We start from the raw sequence: 19,248 nt of genomic DNA, 5'->3' as shown, positions 1-19,248 counted from the left end.
TTTATGTTCTGAGTTCAAATGTCGCTGGGGTTGACTTTGCCTTTCATCCTTTCCAGGTCGATGAAAAAAAAAAAAAAAAAAAAAAACCAATAGCAGTTGAGCACTGGAGTCGATCTAATCGATTTAGCTTCACCCCATTAACTAAACACTACCACACAATGTTTTTATAATTAAACTTGATCTTTAAATATAAGCACCGGAATACTAACATTTGTCTGGTGTATTAATTTGTAGTGAAGAGAATGGACCACGTCCTCTTCTGTTTGCAGCCGCCACCTAAGAATTGAAAGACGACACAGTTGGTATATCATTATTAGTATTTCAATGAATTAATACAAACAATTTACAATTAAGACAAAGTAATATTTCTGATCCATACCAAATTATTGGTTTGTACGTTATTCTCTAGAGTATGACTGGCTTCACAGACTGTTGTTCACCGGTTCTTCTGCTTTACGAATACAACAGCGTTTTAACACCTTAAAACTTGTAAACAACAATCGGGACAGCGATACTGCTACACACGCAAACTTCCAAATAAAGGGCGCGCAACTAGCATGATTGGTATGAAGTAACTCAGAAATGCATCTAAGCCTCTGACCAGAAGAGGTGCTGCCTCATCTCTTTAGTTTTTCTATCGTGACTACATTGGCCTCTGGTCTTCAGAGAAGGCTGATTCGTGCGACCTGTGCTCAACCACTCCTTTTCTCATCATCCGTATTGTGTATCCATTATCTAGGCTTTGTACTAATCACGACGCTCACCACTGAGACTTCAGTGTCAGCGTTACGTCTTATTTTTTCCTGCAACCGTCGATATACTTGTTACAGTTCAATGGGATTGTTAACGAGATCAACCTCAACGGTATCAGACAAAACCAGTGAAACAAAAACACGACAGGAGTTAGAATACTGCCAGTGATAAACCAATAACTATAACACTATGCAGTTGGCTAGCCTTTGTTTACAAGCTTGTTGCCATGCTTTCGCTTTCGCTTTTTGCTTTGTTTGCCATGCTTTCGCAAATTGTTTTAGAGGCCTATGCAACCGCAAGCAGATACAGACACTATCTCAGACCTCCCATCCTAGATCCAGTGAAATATGGAGGATGTGATGGCTGGAGGGAGAAAGAGCTGCAGTAGCAGTCAGTTGCTATTAATTTTCAGCTGAGTTAACTGAGCAGCCTGCCTTGCACAAGAAAACAATGCAATCTCCAGTCTAAGAGTCGAATCCGTGATTTTATAATCGTAATCCTAACATCATAACCGCTAAACCACGTACTTTCACAGTTGGCAGTAACATCTATAACTACAAAAATGCTGGTTGTCACGAAAACTATAGAAAGGACAATTCAAAATGTACGATATCAGTAAGATTGTCAACAAAACCATGAAATTAATGACTAACACGATCATAGAAGTAACAATTAATACTAAGTGAAACAGCAGACTAACAAAAGCTAAATTCCTGGCCATTAATACAACAGGCAACAATAACTGCTTTAATATCAGTAACAATGGCAACAGTAAGAAGTTGATGGAATAATAGCAGAAAACCACTGCAAACGTACTAGTGACAGCAACAACAAAACAATGATAGGAACAGTTCTAGTCGCCACAACACGCACAGAAGATTTGGCACAGAAAGCAAAATGATGGCCGAATACACTTAGAATAATCACATGTACCGCATTTAGCAAACACAAAGGAACAATAACACTAGTGCACAAACGACGCATTAGATTTATTATGAACTATGCTTGTTCTGCCTGCCCCGTCCCTGATCTCTCCCCATCAAACCCCAAGCAACGCAAAACAACACAGAAGAGCATCCAATGTACTATAACAGGTCGTAGATAGTCCATACCCACAGACCAATAACACAATATAACAAAAAAAAAATGCTGCAAATGAAAGACCACTTCAACATGCGGGCGACAGTTTATTGCCGCGACACGTTTAAACCCTGGCTCTCCGTGCTACTACTTGGAAATCCACCTCCAAATACCCCCCCCCCTCTCTCTCTCTCTCTCTCTCTCTCTCTCTCTCTCTCTCTCTCTCTCTCTCTCTCTTCTCTCTCTCACATACACACACAACATGCTACAATACAACAGTATCCTAAAATCAAACACTATCTCTCTCATTCAACCCCGACATATACGAATAGAACACAGGCATACAAATATTGCAACAGCATTAATGGCTCCACAGAACCCAAACACTGTGCTTGGAAGCACACCAACGGTATTAAGTGCAAAAGAATGGCAACTGTCTTGCTCTGGCCTTGTCCATCTTTCCTGTTTCGTTTGTGGCGACTCACCGTGTTAGTTTTCTCTATGGATTTCATCTGAGTCTATAGGCTTACATAAACAGACTTGACAGCCTAAATAGGGCAATATGTTTAAGATTCTAAGGCGGCGAGCTGGCTGAAACGTTAGCACGCCGGGCGAAATGCTTAGCGGTATTTCGTCTGTCTTTACGTTCTGAGTTCAAATTCCGACGAGGTCGACTTTGCCGTTCATCCTTTCGGGGGTCGAAAATTTAAGTACCATTTGCGTACTAGGGTAGATCTAATCGACTGGTCCCCTCCCCTAAAAGTTCGGGCCTTGTGCCTAGATTAGAAAAGCATATGTTTAGGATTCATCATTGTATGTTGGGGGTGTGTAATAAGATTCTCCGCTTGACAAAGAGACATACTTTTACAACGAAAATGAATCTATGGAGTCACACCTCGTCGTTCGGCCCATCACATGCAGGTCCGCCATAGGACTGTTCCACCTGGACTGATTTATATGGAACTTTACAACCACCACCATCACTGTCATCAACAACAACGACAAATTAGCCAATTAGGGAGGCCCTTTAAGTGATCGATCGACTTGCAAGAAATCGCCAAAATTCCCTCAGATTATACTTAAACTTCTTTCAAAAGGACACCTAGGAGAATATAAACGAAAAAGTAAAATGGGAATGGTATGTCTTTGATCGTGGGTCTACTCGATCAGGGTTGACCAGCGGCTATACGATAACAACAACAACAACAATAATTGTGGGCGCAACAACAATAATTGTACCCACTACGAAAACACCAACAACAATGACAGTAACAACAACAATAACAATAATGGACTCATGATTCAAATGCTTATTTCAAACGATATAATATTTTATAAAAATGATATTTTAATGGAAGAAATATGACATTGACAGACCTGTAAGATATAGTTCGTAGCTGGAAGTAAACCATTAATAAAGGAAATGTTTTCCATAACCGTTTGTTTTTTGCTGTAATTCTGTGTTTCACATTCTGTGTAAATAGAAAAACCCGTTAATTATATAAAATATTAATAGAGCTACATAGAGATCTATGAAGATGTTTAGTCCCAACATGCTTGAAGTTGATTTTTAACACGTTTACACGCATTTAACTACTAAACCATTTGGTATTGAGCAAATGCCCAAGTTATTATTGTCTTATTTAATAAAACAAGACTTTGATGATAAGATAGTGACTGGGTTCCTCTGGAGCATTGCACTATACAGAATAATAATTGGTAAGAACTTCGACATTGAGATTCAGGTAATATTTGGTCCATTGGATTTTTAACTTAACTCGTAATCAAGGCGAATGGCTGATGAGTTAAATTCGTGGTCTACAGGTTACATGTATTATCTATTATCTTGCGCTATCAACCCCTGATAGAATAGTTAGGATGGTGACATGATATACATCAGATCTCTTTAGGCTTGACCACAGTTGATTTCCCTCGAGAAGAGGAGAATCGATCCTGTTACCGGACTGATACTTTAGACATTGATGGTAACTGAACTCAAAACGCAGAGAGCCAGAACGAAAAGCGCAAAGTAAACTGTCTGACCCTCTAACGATTCGGTTTGTGAATGTGATGTTCGTTTACATTCATCACTTACTGTACATACACATATGTTCATGTACAGATTAGTGTAACTAGGAGAGGAGAGTGGGGGAAGTCAGCCGAGGGCGACGCTTTTAAACCTGCTGTATAAACGCATATAGGATTGGGAGTCCTGGGCAAGGAAAACTCAAGAGCTACTCTAAGCCGAACTCAATCTAGCTATCATTGCATATTTTTATATTCAAATCATATTGCTGTGACCCATGACCCTTAATGGATAAAAAAATAATCCTGGCAGTGATATAAGTCCATTTCATCTGCCATTCGTGAAGGCACGTGACTGAGAGGTCAGCGTATAGCACAAGGTCGTAGTTTCGATTACCAGATGTTCGAATGATGTATTGTGTTCTTGAGCTAAACACTTTATCTCGCGTTGCTTCAGTCCACTCAGCGGTAAGTAAATAGCCCTGAGACAGACAAGCGTCTCGTTTAGGGCTGATATTGTGTTTGCCAGTCACTTATATGCCATGGAAGCCAGGTAACTGGCCTTAAGAACCCTAGAAGTCTTGACGATAGTGTCCAGAAGACTCATTACATCTGCTATTCATAATCTTAGCACACAAAACCTCTACAAAAAGAAAGAAATTACCAACCGCTTCATAATAAATCTATATTTGTTTTATCTAGAATCATTTTATATTATATATATATATATATATATACATACATACATATATGTGTGTGTGTGTGTGTGTGTGTGTGTGTGTGTGTGCGTGTGTGTGTGTGTGTGTGTGCGTGTGTGTGTGTCGGGGTGTATTTGTGAAAGAAATGGACGCCAGAAGTTTTTAATTCTATTCTTCCAAAATATAAATGTTCAATAACAAAAATGAACAATTCCGAATCCTTACCGAAAGGATAAATGTCTTACCTGTCAGTATAATATATTTCACCGCAGTGTTACAGTTTGAGGGAGGATCCCAGGTTAGTTTCACTTGGTTCTGTGTCTGAGCTACCAAACGAAGATTTTTCGGAGCTTCAGGAACTAAAGAATCGAAAATATATTTCAAATCATTTTTATTATTTAGCGGTGCATTCTTTTAAAAGCGTTTCACAGTCACGTGATTATTTTCACACGTTGGTATCACATACAGATTCTTGGACGCGCATCTTCCTATTATCAACACATTTAAGTGTGTGCGCGTATGCGTATGTATGTTGTTGTTGGCACTCCGTCGCTTACGACGTCAAGGGTTCCAGTTGATCCGATCAACGGAACAGCCAGCTCGTGAAATTAACGTGCAAGTGGCTGAGCACTTCACAGACACATGTACCCTTAACGTAGTTCTCAGGGAGATTCAGTGTGACACATAGTGTGACAAGGCTGGCTCTTTTGAAATACAGGCACAACAGAAACAGGAAGTAAGAGTGAGAGAAAGTCGTGGTGAAATAGTACAGCAGGGTTCGCCACCACCCCCTGCCGGAGCCTAGTGGAGTTTTTCAGGTGTTTTTTTTTCGCTCAATAAACACTCACAACGCCCGGTCTGGGAATCGAAACCGCGATCCTATGACCGCGAGTCCGCTGCCCTAACCACTGAGCCATTGCGCCTCCCCACATACATATATATATATATATATATATATATATATATATATATATATATATATATATATATATATATATATATATATATATATATATATATATATATATATATATATATATATATATATATATATATATATATATATATATATATATATATATATATATATATATATATATATATATATATATATATATATATATATATATATATATATATATATATATATATATATATATATATATATATATATATATATATATATATATATATATATATATATATATATATATATATATATATATATATATATATCTTGATTCTCTAGATTCTCGTCTCCCCTTCTCAAGTGGAGCTGGTCTTAATTGTTATTTCGTAATTAGGATACATCCTCTAGAGGCAGAGACAATTTTTATAAATCAAGAATTTATGCTTGTATAACTGTACTTCTCTCTCACTTTCTCTCTCGTTCTCTCTCTCTCACTTTCTCTCTCGTTTTCTCTCTCTCTCTCTTTCTACGTGCGCGCACATCCACACACATATCTATCTATCTATCTATCTATCTATCTATCTATTTATCTATTTTATAGTGTGTTATCTCACAGTATCGCACAGTGACTCACAATATAGGCCAGATCATCAGATGCTATTATACACCGTTGGTCTTCAGGCGTTTCCAGTTTTGTCTTGATTGCACCATTCTTTTCTATCTTGACTCAAATAACTTAGCTAAATCAACTTCCCATCGTCGTTAAGATCTTCTGTGTAGCCTTTTCTGATCTATTAGAAACCACTCGGAAACTGCGTAGGCCCATCTGCTGTCTGTGAGCCTTGCGGTCTGTCTGGCCCAGCGGAATTTGTGCTTTCGGTATTCTGAGATTGTACCGTTCACTCCACTCTGTTCTCGAATGATTACATTTCGAATGTGCTCTTGTCATGATGTTCCTAGTACGGATCTTTCCATGACCCTTTGTTTCGTAGCCAATCAATGTTCTATTCTCTTCGTTGTAGCCCACGTCTCACTAGCGCATAAAAGTGCAAGTATGATGTTGTTATTGAAAAGTCTGGCACGTATGGCATTGTCTGTATTTGACTGGAACACCTCCTCTATTGAGTTAACTGCCTTCCATTCTGCCCTTATTCTCTTTGAGATTTCAGCATCCATATCTCGGCGCATAATCACTGTTTGCCCAAATCGCTTCCCACCTCTATTCGGTCTTTTACTACGTCATCCGACCGCATATATTTTGATTTCGTGAGGTTCGTTTTAAGACCTGGAGGCGTAATGGCCCAGTGGTTAGGGCAGCGGACACGCGGTCGGAGGATCGCGGTTTCAATTCCCAGATCGGGTGTTGTGTGTGTTTATTGAGCAAAAACACCTAAAGCTCCACGAGGCTCCGGCAGAGAGTGGGGTGGTGACCCCTGTTGTACTTTTTCGCCCTAACTTTCTCTCACTCTTTCTTCCTGTTTGTTGAGTAAAAAGCTGCGATGGACTGGCGTCCCGTCCAGCTATGGGGGAACACACACGCCATGGAAACTGGGAAACCGGCCCCTATGCTCTACAAGGGGCTAAGAGGATTTCCATTTCCATTTTAAAGCCTACTGCTAAGCCATGAGTACCCAGCTCTGACAGTATGGTCTGCAGCTGGCCTGTGGTTTCAGCGATAAGTACATGTCGTCTGCGAATCGCAGGTTTGCTAGTTGCTCACCATTGATGTTCATTCAACGTCCCTGATGACAAGCAGTAAAGAGCTTTGGAGAAACAGTATCTCCTTGCTTCACACCCTTTCCAGTAGGAACCCTTACTAGTGGTGATAGCAGAGCTATATCTGTTGTGCATCCAGAGTTCGCATATATCTGAGCAGTTTGATATATTGCGTCACGACACTTTGCATTTCCAGAAATTTCTACGCTGCTTTCGCCTCGACGCGTTTAAATGGCCTTTTCGTAATCGACAAAAGCGATACACAGAGGAATCCTGTATTCATTGTCGTGTGTGTGTGTGTGTGTGTGTGTGTGTGTGTGTGTGTGTGTGTGTGTGTGAAGACACACAAACGCGCGCGCGCGATATCACACACACACACACACACACACACACACACACACACACACACACACACACACACACACACACACACGCACACACAAACATGCACATATTTCAAGATATAAACCCATCATTCTAAGTGGGACTTTGAAATATACTGATTGACAGTTTGATGGGAAGTGTTTGTCTATTCCTTTCTTTAAATTACAAAAATCTTTCAATCGCTTTAAGGGAAGTAACTCTAATATATTCTGAACTTTTTTAGTTGCTTCCCTTAGAATATACATTATGCTGTTTCACTCCCAGGTCAGTGTCGTTTGAGATAACACATAATCAAACGCGTTCCAGTCGTGACAACCTCATCGTTTGGATATATTTGGCGCTATATTATTCTATATGTCTTATCTTCAGGGTTTTTTTTCTTTAGGCGATACGATGTGTAGTCTGACAGAGATGTAACTGCTATTTTTGGAGCATTTAGTTTTGTAGCTATGGTGAGGGAACTTAATTACTGCGAGGGTATTTAACGAAGTGTTTAAAAAGAGGCATCGCATGTCTATGTCACAGGCATTTTACTTCATATTTTGATAGTTAAAAAGATTATTACTATTATTGTTATCATTTTCCGATAGAATTGCATTTCATTTCATCTTCCGACCGGGTCTCAACCAGAGACCTAAGGCACGTATATATTAGATGGATAGAAACCTCTTGGGAATGTGGGCGGTTGATGTCGACACAATTTTTTGAGACTTATAGATTGTTGATTTCCCAGGGATCTGGCAAAAAAAATTTTCAGTACCTTTCTTGATTATTCTCTGGGCACACACACACACACACACACACACACACACACACAACAACAGAAATAGTTTTGGTTTTTAATTGCCACGTCCTAGACATCTCAAAGTCCTTATATTTCGACATTTTTTCAAATTCCTTTGCTGAGATGTTTCTATCAGCAGGCACAGTCATATCAATTAACAGGTATGTTTTCTTTTGTTTTAAGTCTTTGATCACAATGTCTAGTCGGTTAGCATTTATTTGCTTGTCTGTATGTATTCCGTAATCCCATAAGATGGTACATTCTCTTCCTCAGTGACTGGCTGTGGATGGTGTTCATATGGGTATGAAACCTGAATAAGGTTTGTTTCAGGATGTTGAGCAAAACACCCATGTTTCCAAAGGTGAATTATTCAAACCCCAAAGAATTCCTCTCAACGCATGGCTATGATGCTCCACCACTACTTCTACTCATGATCAGAGATGCACATATCATCAGCCACCAAGGGACATGCTCAACTGGTTAAGGTCAAACAACTGACAAGCAAATCTGTGGTATTAAGCAGAATATTTGGTGTAGCTCATCTTTTATACCAAGACAAAACAATGTACATGATAACACTTCCAATCAATTAGGATCAGAAGCCGAAACTGCATCCGGGCATTTATTATTATTATTATTATTATTATTATTATTATTATTATTATTATTATTATTATTATTATTATTATTATTATTATTATTATTATTATTATTATTATTAAGGCGGCGAGTTGGCAGAATCGTTAGCACGCCGGACAAAATGCTTAGCGGCATTTCATCTTAACGTTTCGAGTTCAAATTCCGCCAAGGTCGACATTTACCTTTCATCCTTTCAGGATCAATGAAATAAGTATTATTTGAAAGCTGAGGTCGATGTAATCGACTCACCCCCGAAATTCTTGCTCCTTGTGCCAAAATTTTTAAGTCACTGTTAAACAAACAATTACAAAAGTTTATGACCAACAAAGAAGATAACTGAACTCAATGTATTTGACGCATATAAGACGCATATTTTTCCAGAAAAATGTCTTAAAAATACCCCCGGGCCCTATATGCTAAATAGCCTCCCATAAGCTTTAATGCGCTAAAGCATTTTTTCCTGAATATGCGCTGCTAAAATTGGGGTGCGTCACGTATGACTGTATGTAGTTTGTGCCATCAAATACTTACCGATACCCAATTCTGCAATACGGCTTTCACTAATATAATTAAATCAGGTAGTAATCAGGTAGTAATAACAAATATTTTGTGCATCGGTTTTAAGGTTTTACAGTTATATGTATTTAAGTTCTGTAGAAAAAACACTGGCATGTACAGATCCTTGTTAGAGTTTTAGTTATGTGAACATTATTAAGTGGAAGTTTTAATGAATATGATTTTTAAAAAAAATCTTACTTTCCTCTGCTGTTGTTACAGAGACACTTTCACTCAGAGGACTTTCGTCTTCGTCTGCTGTCACCTGAAGCTGGATCCGGTATTTGGTAGATGGTTTGAGAGAATCAATTAAACAATGACAGCCGTTCGTTATTTGGTTTACACATGATTGATCTGAAAGTATATATGTGTATGTATATATATGTATATATATATATATATATATATATATATATATATATATATATATATATATATATATATATATATATATATATATATATATATATATATGCATGTATATATATGTATATATATATATATATATATATATGTGTGTGTGTGTGTGTGTGTGTGTATGTATGCCAATATATATACATATATATATGTATATATATATGTATATATATACATACATATATACATATATATGTATATATATATATATATGTATATATATATATATATATGTATATATATATATATATATGTATATATATATATATATATATATATATATATATATATATATATATATATATATATATATATATATATATATATATATATATATATCAAAATAAGCAACAAGGATATCCAAAGTTAATGCAGTACGATCGTTTCATGCGACTCCATTTAATTAAGCAATGTGAACATTACATCAAATATAAAATGCAGAGCAATCCTCAGCTGCAGAAAGATATAGAAATTTGCTTCAGGCGAATTTGTACGTATCCTGTTGCTTAAATAATGATAGGTATAAAGTTGAAAGTGTATCTTGGGTACTGGATTTGCACACTCCTTATGAATGCGCTGTAGATGTTGTATGCTTGTCTCTTCTATTTTTTAATTATTATAAACCTTCCACTGAGGAGGGAGCCCGTTTCCAACAAAGATGCAAAGCTCCGTCTTTGGGATGTACTTAACACAGACAAATTCGCATTTGGAACTTGAGAAAAGTTTTGTATATTTTTACTGTTCCACTGACAGATTGCACTTGTAATGCACGAATTAGCTGGTCGATTTGTCTTTCTGAAAATCCCAGTTTATCCGGATTCTCCTTTAAGCATTTACTAACAAAACCTAGTGTTGCAATTATTATTGGTATGAATATGAATTCATTGTCTGGATATAGAATCTGGGGGTTTTGAAGCAGTTGTCCATAGAGACCCGCTTTTCAAAGAGATATTTATATCTGCAGGACAGCTAACTTCTGTGATGGTACATACCTTTGCTAATCCATCCCAAACAACAATATCTGGCCTGTTATGTTTACATTTGACAGAAGTTTTGATGGGAATATACCACCAGTATTCCTTGAGTTGGTGCTTATGAATATATTCCATAGCAATGGAATTTTCAGTTATTTTCAGGACAGTCTTTTTTTGTGGATGGCATTGTAAATTGTTTTAGCGACAGCATCGTGCCGGATATGGAGGCAGTACGGTGACATTTTAGGACAGCTGCTAATCACATGCGTGATGTCTTCCACAGAAATATGACAGCCTACACGTGTGGGATTGCAAGAGCGTCACTGTTTCTCTTGTTCATCAGGTACTTTGTGGCAATCTCCTGTTCCTTCAAAGTGTGATGTAATGTAATTGTCTTGTGTCCAAGAGAGGCTGCGCTTCATGTCAATTCTACTGTCTTCTTCAAGCCTCCGGGCAACATACTCATGCATAGTCTTTTTTTTTATATATATGCTGAATGCTTTCCATCCAGGTCTTCTCTGAGGTAAGACAGCCCAGCTATTTTGGGGCTGCATATGTGTGTATGTATGTATGTATGTATGTATGTATGTATGTATGTATGTATGTATGTATGTCATTATTCAGTTTATTTCAAGATTTCTTGCCAACAGAGAAAGAACCAGTTCCTAACCTAGATCCAAGGTTCCTTCATTGGAATTTCAACATCAACAACAATGTATTTTTGCTTGTATGTATGTATGTATGTATGTATGTATGTATGTATGCATGTATGCTTGCATGCATGTATGTATGTATGTATGTATGTATGTATGTATGTATGTATGTACGTATTTATATATGCCTGCATGTATGTACGTATGTATGTATGTACGTGCGTACGTACGTGTGAACGTACGTACGCACGTACGTACGCACGTACGTACGTAAGTACATATGTATATAACCTCCAAACAGACGAATATATATCGGTTAAGATAATAATCAATAATTCCTTAACAGCTGTAATTATTGGATTACTTAACGGATTATAATAAACATAAATTTGTGTGCAATCAAATGCAATACAAAGAACTGGAAATACTCTCGTTTGCAATATTAATTTACTGCAGTATATTGAAGTTTTCAAACAAAATATATTGGCATCTTAATTGGAAAATTTAGTGGGGGCCAATTATTGAACATAACTTCATCTCCTTTAATTCAGAAATCATAGATAAAAGTAAATGTTTTTTTTTTCTTTTACTAAGCTTAGTTTAGATGAGAAAACACTTACCTATAAAGATCTTGTACGTTATAATGAAGCCACATTTTGATATCACCTGATTCCATTCGATTTCAAGCCATGTAGAATCAATATCTATAAAGAGGCCAAATAAAATATATAAAAAAGGCTAAAATCTATTTGAAATAGATAAATTTAATTACCATAATTATCATTATTGTCTTGGTACCTTCCCTCTATATTTTCATCTGACCTTCCTTATTCAATCACATTCACGAGTTGTGCAGAATTTTTGTCCTTAGATTGCGGCCATGCTGGATCACACAGCCTTCAATGATTCATTTGAAGAAATCACCTCCAGTACTTTATTTTTTAAAGCCTGTTACTTATTCTATCGGTTTTTATTCTTTGCCGAGCCACTAAATTACGGTGACGTAAACAAACCAACACCGGTTGTCGATCTCACCGGGACTGAGTCCAAGACCACATAGTTGAGAAGCAAAATCCTTAACCATACCCCCACGCCTAATTAAGTTTAATATTTATGTTTTATTTTATTTTATTTTATTTTATTTCTTCGTAATGTTACCTCCGTTAGCACGCGTCATTCAGTTTAACTTTTCAATACTTCATAGGCAGCGAACTGGTAGAATCGTAAGAGTATTGGACAAAAATGCCATTACGTTCCGAATAAAAACTCTGCTGAGGTCGACTTTGCTTTTTATCCTTTCAGGGTCGATAAAATAAGTACCATTTGAGCAATAGGGGAAGGACTCAATGAAATCGATTTACCATTTCCCCTAAAATTGCTAGCCATGTGCCAAAATTTCTAACCATTAAACCATATTTGAATTTATTTTATTTCTTTGTAATATCATCTCAACTGCAAGGTGTCAAGCTGGCAGAATTGTTAGCACGCAGGGTTGAACGCTTAGCAGCATTTGGTTTGTCTTTAAGTCCTGAGTTCAAATTTCGTCAAGGTCGACTTTGCCTTTCGTTCTTTCGGGGTCGATAGAATAAGCACCAGTTGAGTACTGGGGTCGACGTAATCGACTTTCCCCAGAAATTGCTAGCTTAGTGCCAAGAATTTGAGATCAATATTATCTGAATTGTATGTTATTTAATTTTATTTTGATTCATTTTCTTCAAGTGCTACCTCTACTGATTTTAGCTCACTGACTTCCATAGAAAAAACTATAAGCGCAGGAGTGGCTGTGTGGTAAGTAGCTTACTTACCAACCACATGGTTCCGGGTTCAGTCCCACTGCGTGGCACCTTGGGCGAGTGTCTTCTACTATAGCCTTGGGCCGACCAAAGCCTTGTGAGTGGATTTGGTAGACGGAAACTGAAAGAAGCCCGTCGTATATATGTATGTGTGTTTGTGTGTCTGTGTTTGTCCCCCCACCATCGCTTGACAACCGATGCTGGTGTGCTTACGTCCCCGTAACTTAGCGGTTCGGCAAAAAGAGACCGATAAAATAAGTACTAGGCTTACAAAGAATAAGTCCTGGGGTCGATTTTCTCGACTAAAGGCGGTGCTCCAGCATAGCCGCAGTCAAATGACTGAAACAAGGAAAAGAGTAAAAGAGTAAAAGAGTATTCGAACCCATACCCATGAGAATAGTATGGTAACTTCAGTTAGTTTATTAAACTGAGCATGTAACTCATGTTTTTGTTAATAACAACATTTACGAAGTTTGATCAAAAAGTATCGGGTCTGTTGCTATGGTAACGGAGCTAACGTACGCAGAGTGAAGCTGCTCAGCACAGATTGACCTTGAACTCTGCTGGTGCATGTGCACTAAGCTATAATGTCCTCACTGACTTCTGTTGTTTATAGCAGTTCTCTTTGGAAGTAAAGTGTGTAGAGTGTGATCATCTTAAAAAAATTTGGGATCAGTTGTGCAGGATCTTTCTGATTGTGTTGAAGAGGACGAAAAGTTTTTGCAAATGGTTTTAACAGGTGACAAATCGTGGGTCTATGGGTATGATCCCGTAGCCAAGGCTCAGTCTTCTTAGTGAAAGACCCCCAACAAGATTTCAAGAAGACGTCGCGGAAATCCAAGAGAATGCGACGTGGCAGCTGCTCGTTATCCCAAGGAAGGAGTTACATGGATGCTTCCATCATAGGAAACAATGCTGGATAAATGTGTGGTTTCAGAAGGGGACTACTTCGAAAGAGATTAAATGCCGAATTGATATGTGCAGTAGTTTTCTTCTTATACCACCAGTTCGGATACTTTTTGATCAGACCGCGTATTTAAATCGAGTGTAAAATATTATATGACATATGCGTCATAATAACAAGTTTTCTTACGTCGAATTCTTGGAGGAGATGGTTTTTCTAATCTTTTGATCATTTTCAGAGCTGATGTTATCTCTTCTACGAGATCCTGATTGTCTTTATTTACAAGAGAATTCTGGAAAAATAACTGACATAAATTTATCTCAAATAACTGATGAATAAAATATGGAATAGGCTCGCATTTAACGAGTGGATCTATAAAACAGATTTTAAGAAAGAGCATTTAAATAAACACGTCTAGAGGATATCAGCTGCGAAGGTCAAATAATATTGACTCTTCGTATCCTGAACCAAGAGCTATCCAATAATTTTATATCGCCTATATTTAGAAAAAATAATTTCAATTCTGTAATTATAGGAGCAGACGTGACTGTGTAGGTAAGAAATCTGCTTTCCAACCAGGTGGTCTTGGGTTCAATAATATTGTGTGGCACCTTGGACAAGTGTCTTCTACAAGAGAACCAGGTCGACCAATGCCTTGTAAGTGGATTTTATAGACGGAAATTGAAAAAAGCCCGTCGTATGTGTGTGTGTGTTTGGGGGGGGGTATCCCCCTCACTACTGGCTTGAAAACCGGTGTTGGTTTGTTTACGTCCTCGTTCGGTAAATGAGACCGGTAGAATAGGCTTAAAAATAAATATTAAGGTGGCTATGTTCGACTAAACCATTCAACGCCGTGCCCCAGCATGGCCGCAGTCAAGATAAAAATACGTGATTTGCCACTGAGAACGTTTTGTTCATATTTGGAAGGCAAGCATGACTTACAGGTCCTCTTGAAACTATGATCGATAAAATAAATATAAAAAAACAGAGCTGATTGATTCCAACAGGATTCTGTTATAAGCTTTAGGAATACTGTTCTGTATTTTTTATGAGAAATTTTCAATAACTTAAACAATCTCCAAGAATTAACATTTGTGTGTCAATCTTTTGTAGTGCTCGACATCATGGAGTCTACAAAACAATTTTTTTAGGAATTGATTTCCTATCTCATAAAAGGAGTCATTTAGAAATTAAAGAGCAAAAAGAAATGTATGTTGATAAAATGTTGGTCTATGTTGACAATTCCATAAATAAAACTCTTTTTACATAACTATAGATAGACACAACGGAGTGTTAAAATTGATCGTTGTAGACAATACAAGGTGTATTATGGTTGATGAATGCTTAGTTAGTTTTACATTAAGAAGAATTCTTCCCATGACCAATGATTTCAGGAGACTGGCACCCTATCCAGGTGGAATAATAGTTTAATGATAGTTTTTTTTTTTTTAAAGAATAAGCTTCAGCATATCAAAATGACATTAGACCAGAATACAACGAAACAAAAATAGGGGGAAATTATTTCATACGGTCCGCCTGAATTAATTTGCTTCATTATCCTAAAATAAGAAAAATGATATCATTTTGCATGGCTTATAATTTATATCGGAGACATGATTATGACTCGATTATATCTACCTTCATGGATGTCTCAACTGTTGTATGTCTTCGGATCTGCAAGCATCCCCGAGGGAATTTGGCAATCGTATGAAGTGTACTGAAAAGAATATTAACAAATCATGAAATTTGTTTCACGACCAAGACACAAGTTATTAAATTAGTTTACTCTTCTCATGACTATTTACCGTTAGACAAACTCTACAAATTATCATTACATAAATTCAAAATAAGATAATGTAAGGTCAACTTAAGCACTGAATATGATAGAATTAATACTCTCTCTCTTTTTCCTCTTTTACTCTTTTACTTGTTTCAGTTATTTAACTGCGGCCATGCTGGAGCACCGCCTTTAGTCGAGCAAATCGACCCCGGGACTTATTCTTTGTAAGCCTAGTACTTATTCTATCGGTCTCTTTTGCCGAACCGCTAAGTGACGGGGACATAAACACACCAGCATCGTTTGTCAAGCAATGCTAGGGGGACAAACACACACACACACATATATATATACATATATACAACGGGCTTCTTTCAGTTTCCGTCTGCCAAATCCACTCACAAGGCTTTGGTCGGCCCGAGGCTATGGTAGAAGACATTTACCCAAGGTGCCACGCAGTGGGACTGAACCCGGAACTATGCGGTTGGTAAGCAAGCTACCTACCACACAGCCACTCCTGCGCCTAATGTTGAAATAAAATTTCTCAGGATAACTTGAAATATTCATGTGTTAAGTATTTGAAAAGAAAAGAAAAAAAACTCGTTTTGCAAGGCAAAAAAATCAAGTTCAATGTATTGCTCAGTAGCTGATCCCTTGCAACTCCGATATGTAATAGAAAATATAGATTATATCACATTTATGTGGAAGATATCATGCATGTAGCCAGAAGTTGGTCAAACATGCCACCAAGGTACTACCTCACAGTGCGATACGACCTTCTCGCTAAAACAACATACAATGCCATCCGGAAAAAACGAAAAAAAACTGTGCTGAGATAAATATAGAGCATCCACCTGTTGTTGAATACTTGCATAAACATTAAGACAAGGAATATTGGTGGAACATTTCCATCAAATCTTCTACAAACATAAGAGGCCGGATGTATTTATTTGGGACAGACAAGAAAAACTATGTGCCATCATAGAGGTCAGCTCCACTGCTAATGTAAATATTTATTGGAAAATTAAAGAGAAAGAGGTTAACTTCAGACAACTATTTCATAACATTCAGCTTCTCTACCGAGGTTAAATTCACGTTTATACCAATAATAATTGGTGCGCTTGGTTTTATTAGTGAATTTCTAAGTGATCATTTGGGAAAGCTAGAGTTTTAAGAAAGAGAAATTAGCCAACCAACATGCACGTTACAAATACAATTTGTAAGCAGAACAGTAGAAATATTCATTTCACGTTGCTCCAGTCTATATTGCGCCATCTGGAAATAATCAACAGCAAATGCAGCCCACTCTACCACCAATTACCACATTCAGGCGAAGGCGCATGGCTTAGTCATTAAGCTATTCAGTTGACGATCACGAGATCGTGAGTTCGATTCCCGGCGACGCATTGTGTCCTTGAGCAAGACACTTTATTTCACGTTGCTCCAGCCCAGTCAGCTGGCAAAAATGAAAGGTACCTGTAATTTAAAGGGCCAACCTTGTAATATTCTGTATCACGCTGAATCTTCTTGAGAACTACATTAAGGATATGCGTGGCTGTGGAGTGCTCAGCCACACGCACGTTAATTTCACGAGCAGGCTGTTCCGTTAAACGGATTACCTGGAACATTCATCGTCGTTATCGAAAGAGTGTCAGTTTGTTATCCCATTCCGGGTGACCACTGGGGTGACCAGTGGGGTAAAGTGTAAGAGGTCGAGAGAGTGTCTATGTCTGATCGAGACTACATAGAAAGCATGTTAGCATTATATGCACGCTCCCGATTGACCCCTAGTTCTACAATACAGCGTTAAATTAATAAAACAGAAAATTATATTCTAGACGCAAAATAGTTTCAAAGTGTTGAAGAATACGTAGAAGTATAATAGTTTCTCTCAAAAAGTTAACTCATATTATGAAAAATAGAGGTAATAAAGAAACTTACACGGCAGCGAACCATCCCGTTTCATGATCTTCAGAAAATAGGAGCTTAGCAAGTGTTTCCAAGATCTCTATGCAGCAGGGAGAGGAGAGAAATATATCTTGGTTCCATTTTTTGATAAAAATACAACTGAGAGCAAAACATGCATTCTTGCATGCACTGGGGTCGTTGCAGGTTAACATCTTTGAAAGTGCAGTAATCTAGAAAGGAAATTAATATATGCTTGCCATTATTAATTAAACTACGTTTCAGAGAAAGTAATAACTTTATTAATCTATTGTAGCAGAATTACCAGTCGCTAATTTGATAGAACATCCAGCCATCCATCTATCCATATATTCATGCATTCATATATACTTATACACACACACACACACACACACACACACATACACACACACATGCACACACACACATATATACTTTTACTCTTTTACTTGTTTCAATCATTTGATTGTGGTCATGCTGGAGCACCGCCTTGAAGGGTTTTAGTCAAAGAAATTGACCCAAGGACGTTTTTAAAGCCTAGTACTTATTCTATCAGTTTCTTTTGCCGACCCTCTAAGTTACGGGGATGTAAACACCGGTTGTCAAGCAGTCATGGGGGTGGGGGTGGACAAACAGACAAAAAGATACACACATATAGATACTCAATCACTGCAGTTTATGTATGCATACATACATACATACACACACACACACACACACACACACACACACACACATATATATATGTATATATATATATATATATATAGTTCAAAAACACAATAACAAAAAAACAAAAAAACAACAAAGTGAGGACGTGATATGGATAGTATTATTGGACGCTCAGGAAAGGAAAGAGAGAGTGTGTGACGTTTCGGGCGTAGCCCTTCGTCGGAAAGATGGAAAGTTCGGAGAATGGAAGAACGGAGAAAGGGGAAAATGGTACCGATGCCCACGAGGTTACATGATGAAAAGACCGGAAGAGGAGGTGGTGGGGGAAAAGTTCTTTCTAAGATAGGAGAGTGAAAAAGGGAGATGAATATCGGTGCGCGTGCGTAAGTCTGCGAGTGTGTGTGTGATAACAGAACGTGTGTGTGCGTATGTATGTGTGTGTGTGTGTGTGTGTGCATGGTTTGGTGGTTTATCTGTTTGTGTGTTTGTGTGTGTGTGTGTGTGTGTATGACGTAGTGGAAGAAATTAGTAGCAGGACTGGTTAGTGGACGCTGTAGACAGTGTAGGTAGAAGGTCAACAGGTGGTTG

The 19,248-nt window shown here is 37.7% G+C and overlaps 1 protein-coding gene across 7 annotated transcripts in view; it reads right to left on the bottom strand.

Moving 5' to 3' along the window:
* The window catches only part of LOC106871214 (uncharacterized), a 57,993-nt gene that overhangs the window by 14,932 nt on the left and 23,813 nt on the right, over window positions 1–19,248 (bottom strand). For 4 of the 7 annotated variants that reach the window (XR_016240742.1, XM_089347654.1, XM_089347657.1 and 1 more), the window contains 8 exons: window positions 18,004–18,200; window positions 15,924–16,002; window positions 14,475–14,589; window positions 12,209–12,292; window positions 9,746–9,898; window positions 4,802–4,915; window positions 3,211–3,305; window positions 210–276 (listed from right to left, as the gene is read on the bottom strand). Coding sequence is in view for 5 of the 7 variants with exons in the window: in XM_089347654.1 (XP_089203780.1) it covers window positions 210–276; window positions 3,211–3,305; window positions 4,802–4,915; window positions 9,746–9,898; window positions 12,209–12,292; window positions 14,475–14,589; window positions 15,924–16,002; window positions 18,004–18,200 (904 nt within the window). In the remaining 2 variants the exon portion in view is untranslated. The remainder of the gene's footprint in view (window positions 1–209; window positions 277–3,210; window positions 3,306–4,801; window positions 4,916–9,745; window positions 9,899–12,208; window positions 12,293–14,474; window positions 14,590–15,923; window positions 16,003–18,003; window positions 18,201–19,248) is intronic. The other 3 variants (XR_016240743.1, XM_089347656.1, XM_089347655.1) reach the window with 1 other exon arrangement.

The sequence above is a fragment of the Octopus bimaculoides genome, chromosome 2, assembly GCF_046866305.1.
Source record: "Octopus bimaculoides isolate indiv1 chromosome 2, ASM4686630v1, whole genome shotgun sequence".
Classification (NCBI taxonomy): Eukaryota; Metazoa; Mollusca; class Cephalopoda; order Octopoda; family Octopodidae; genus Octopus; species Octopus bimaculoides.
This window is presented reverse-complemented; position numbering and strand designations above follow the sequence as displayed.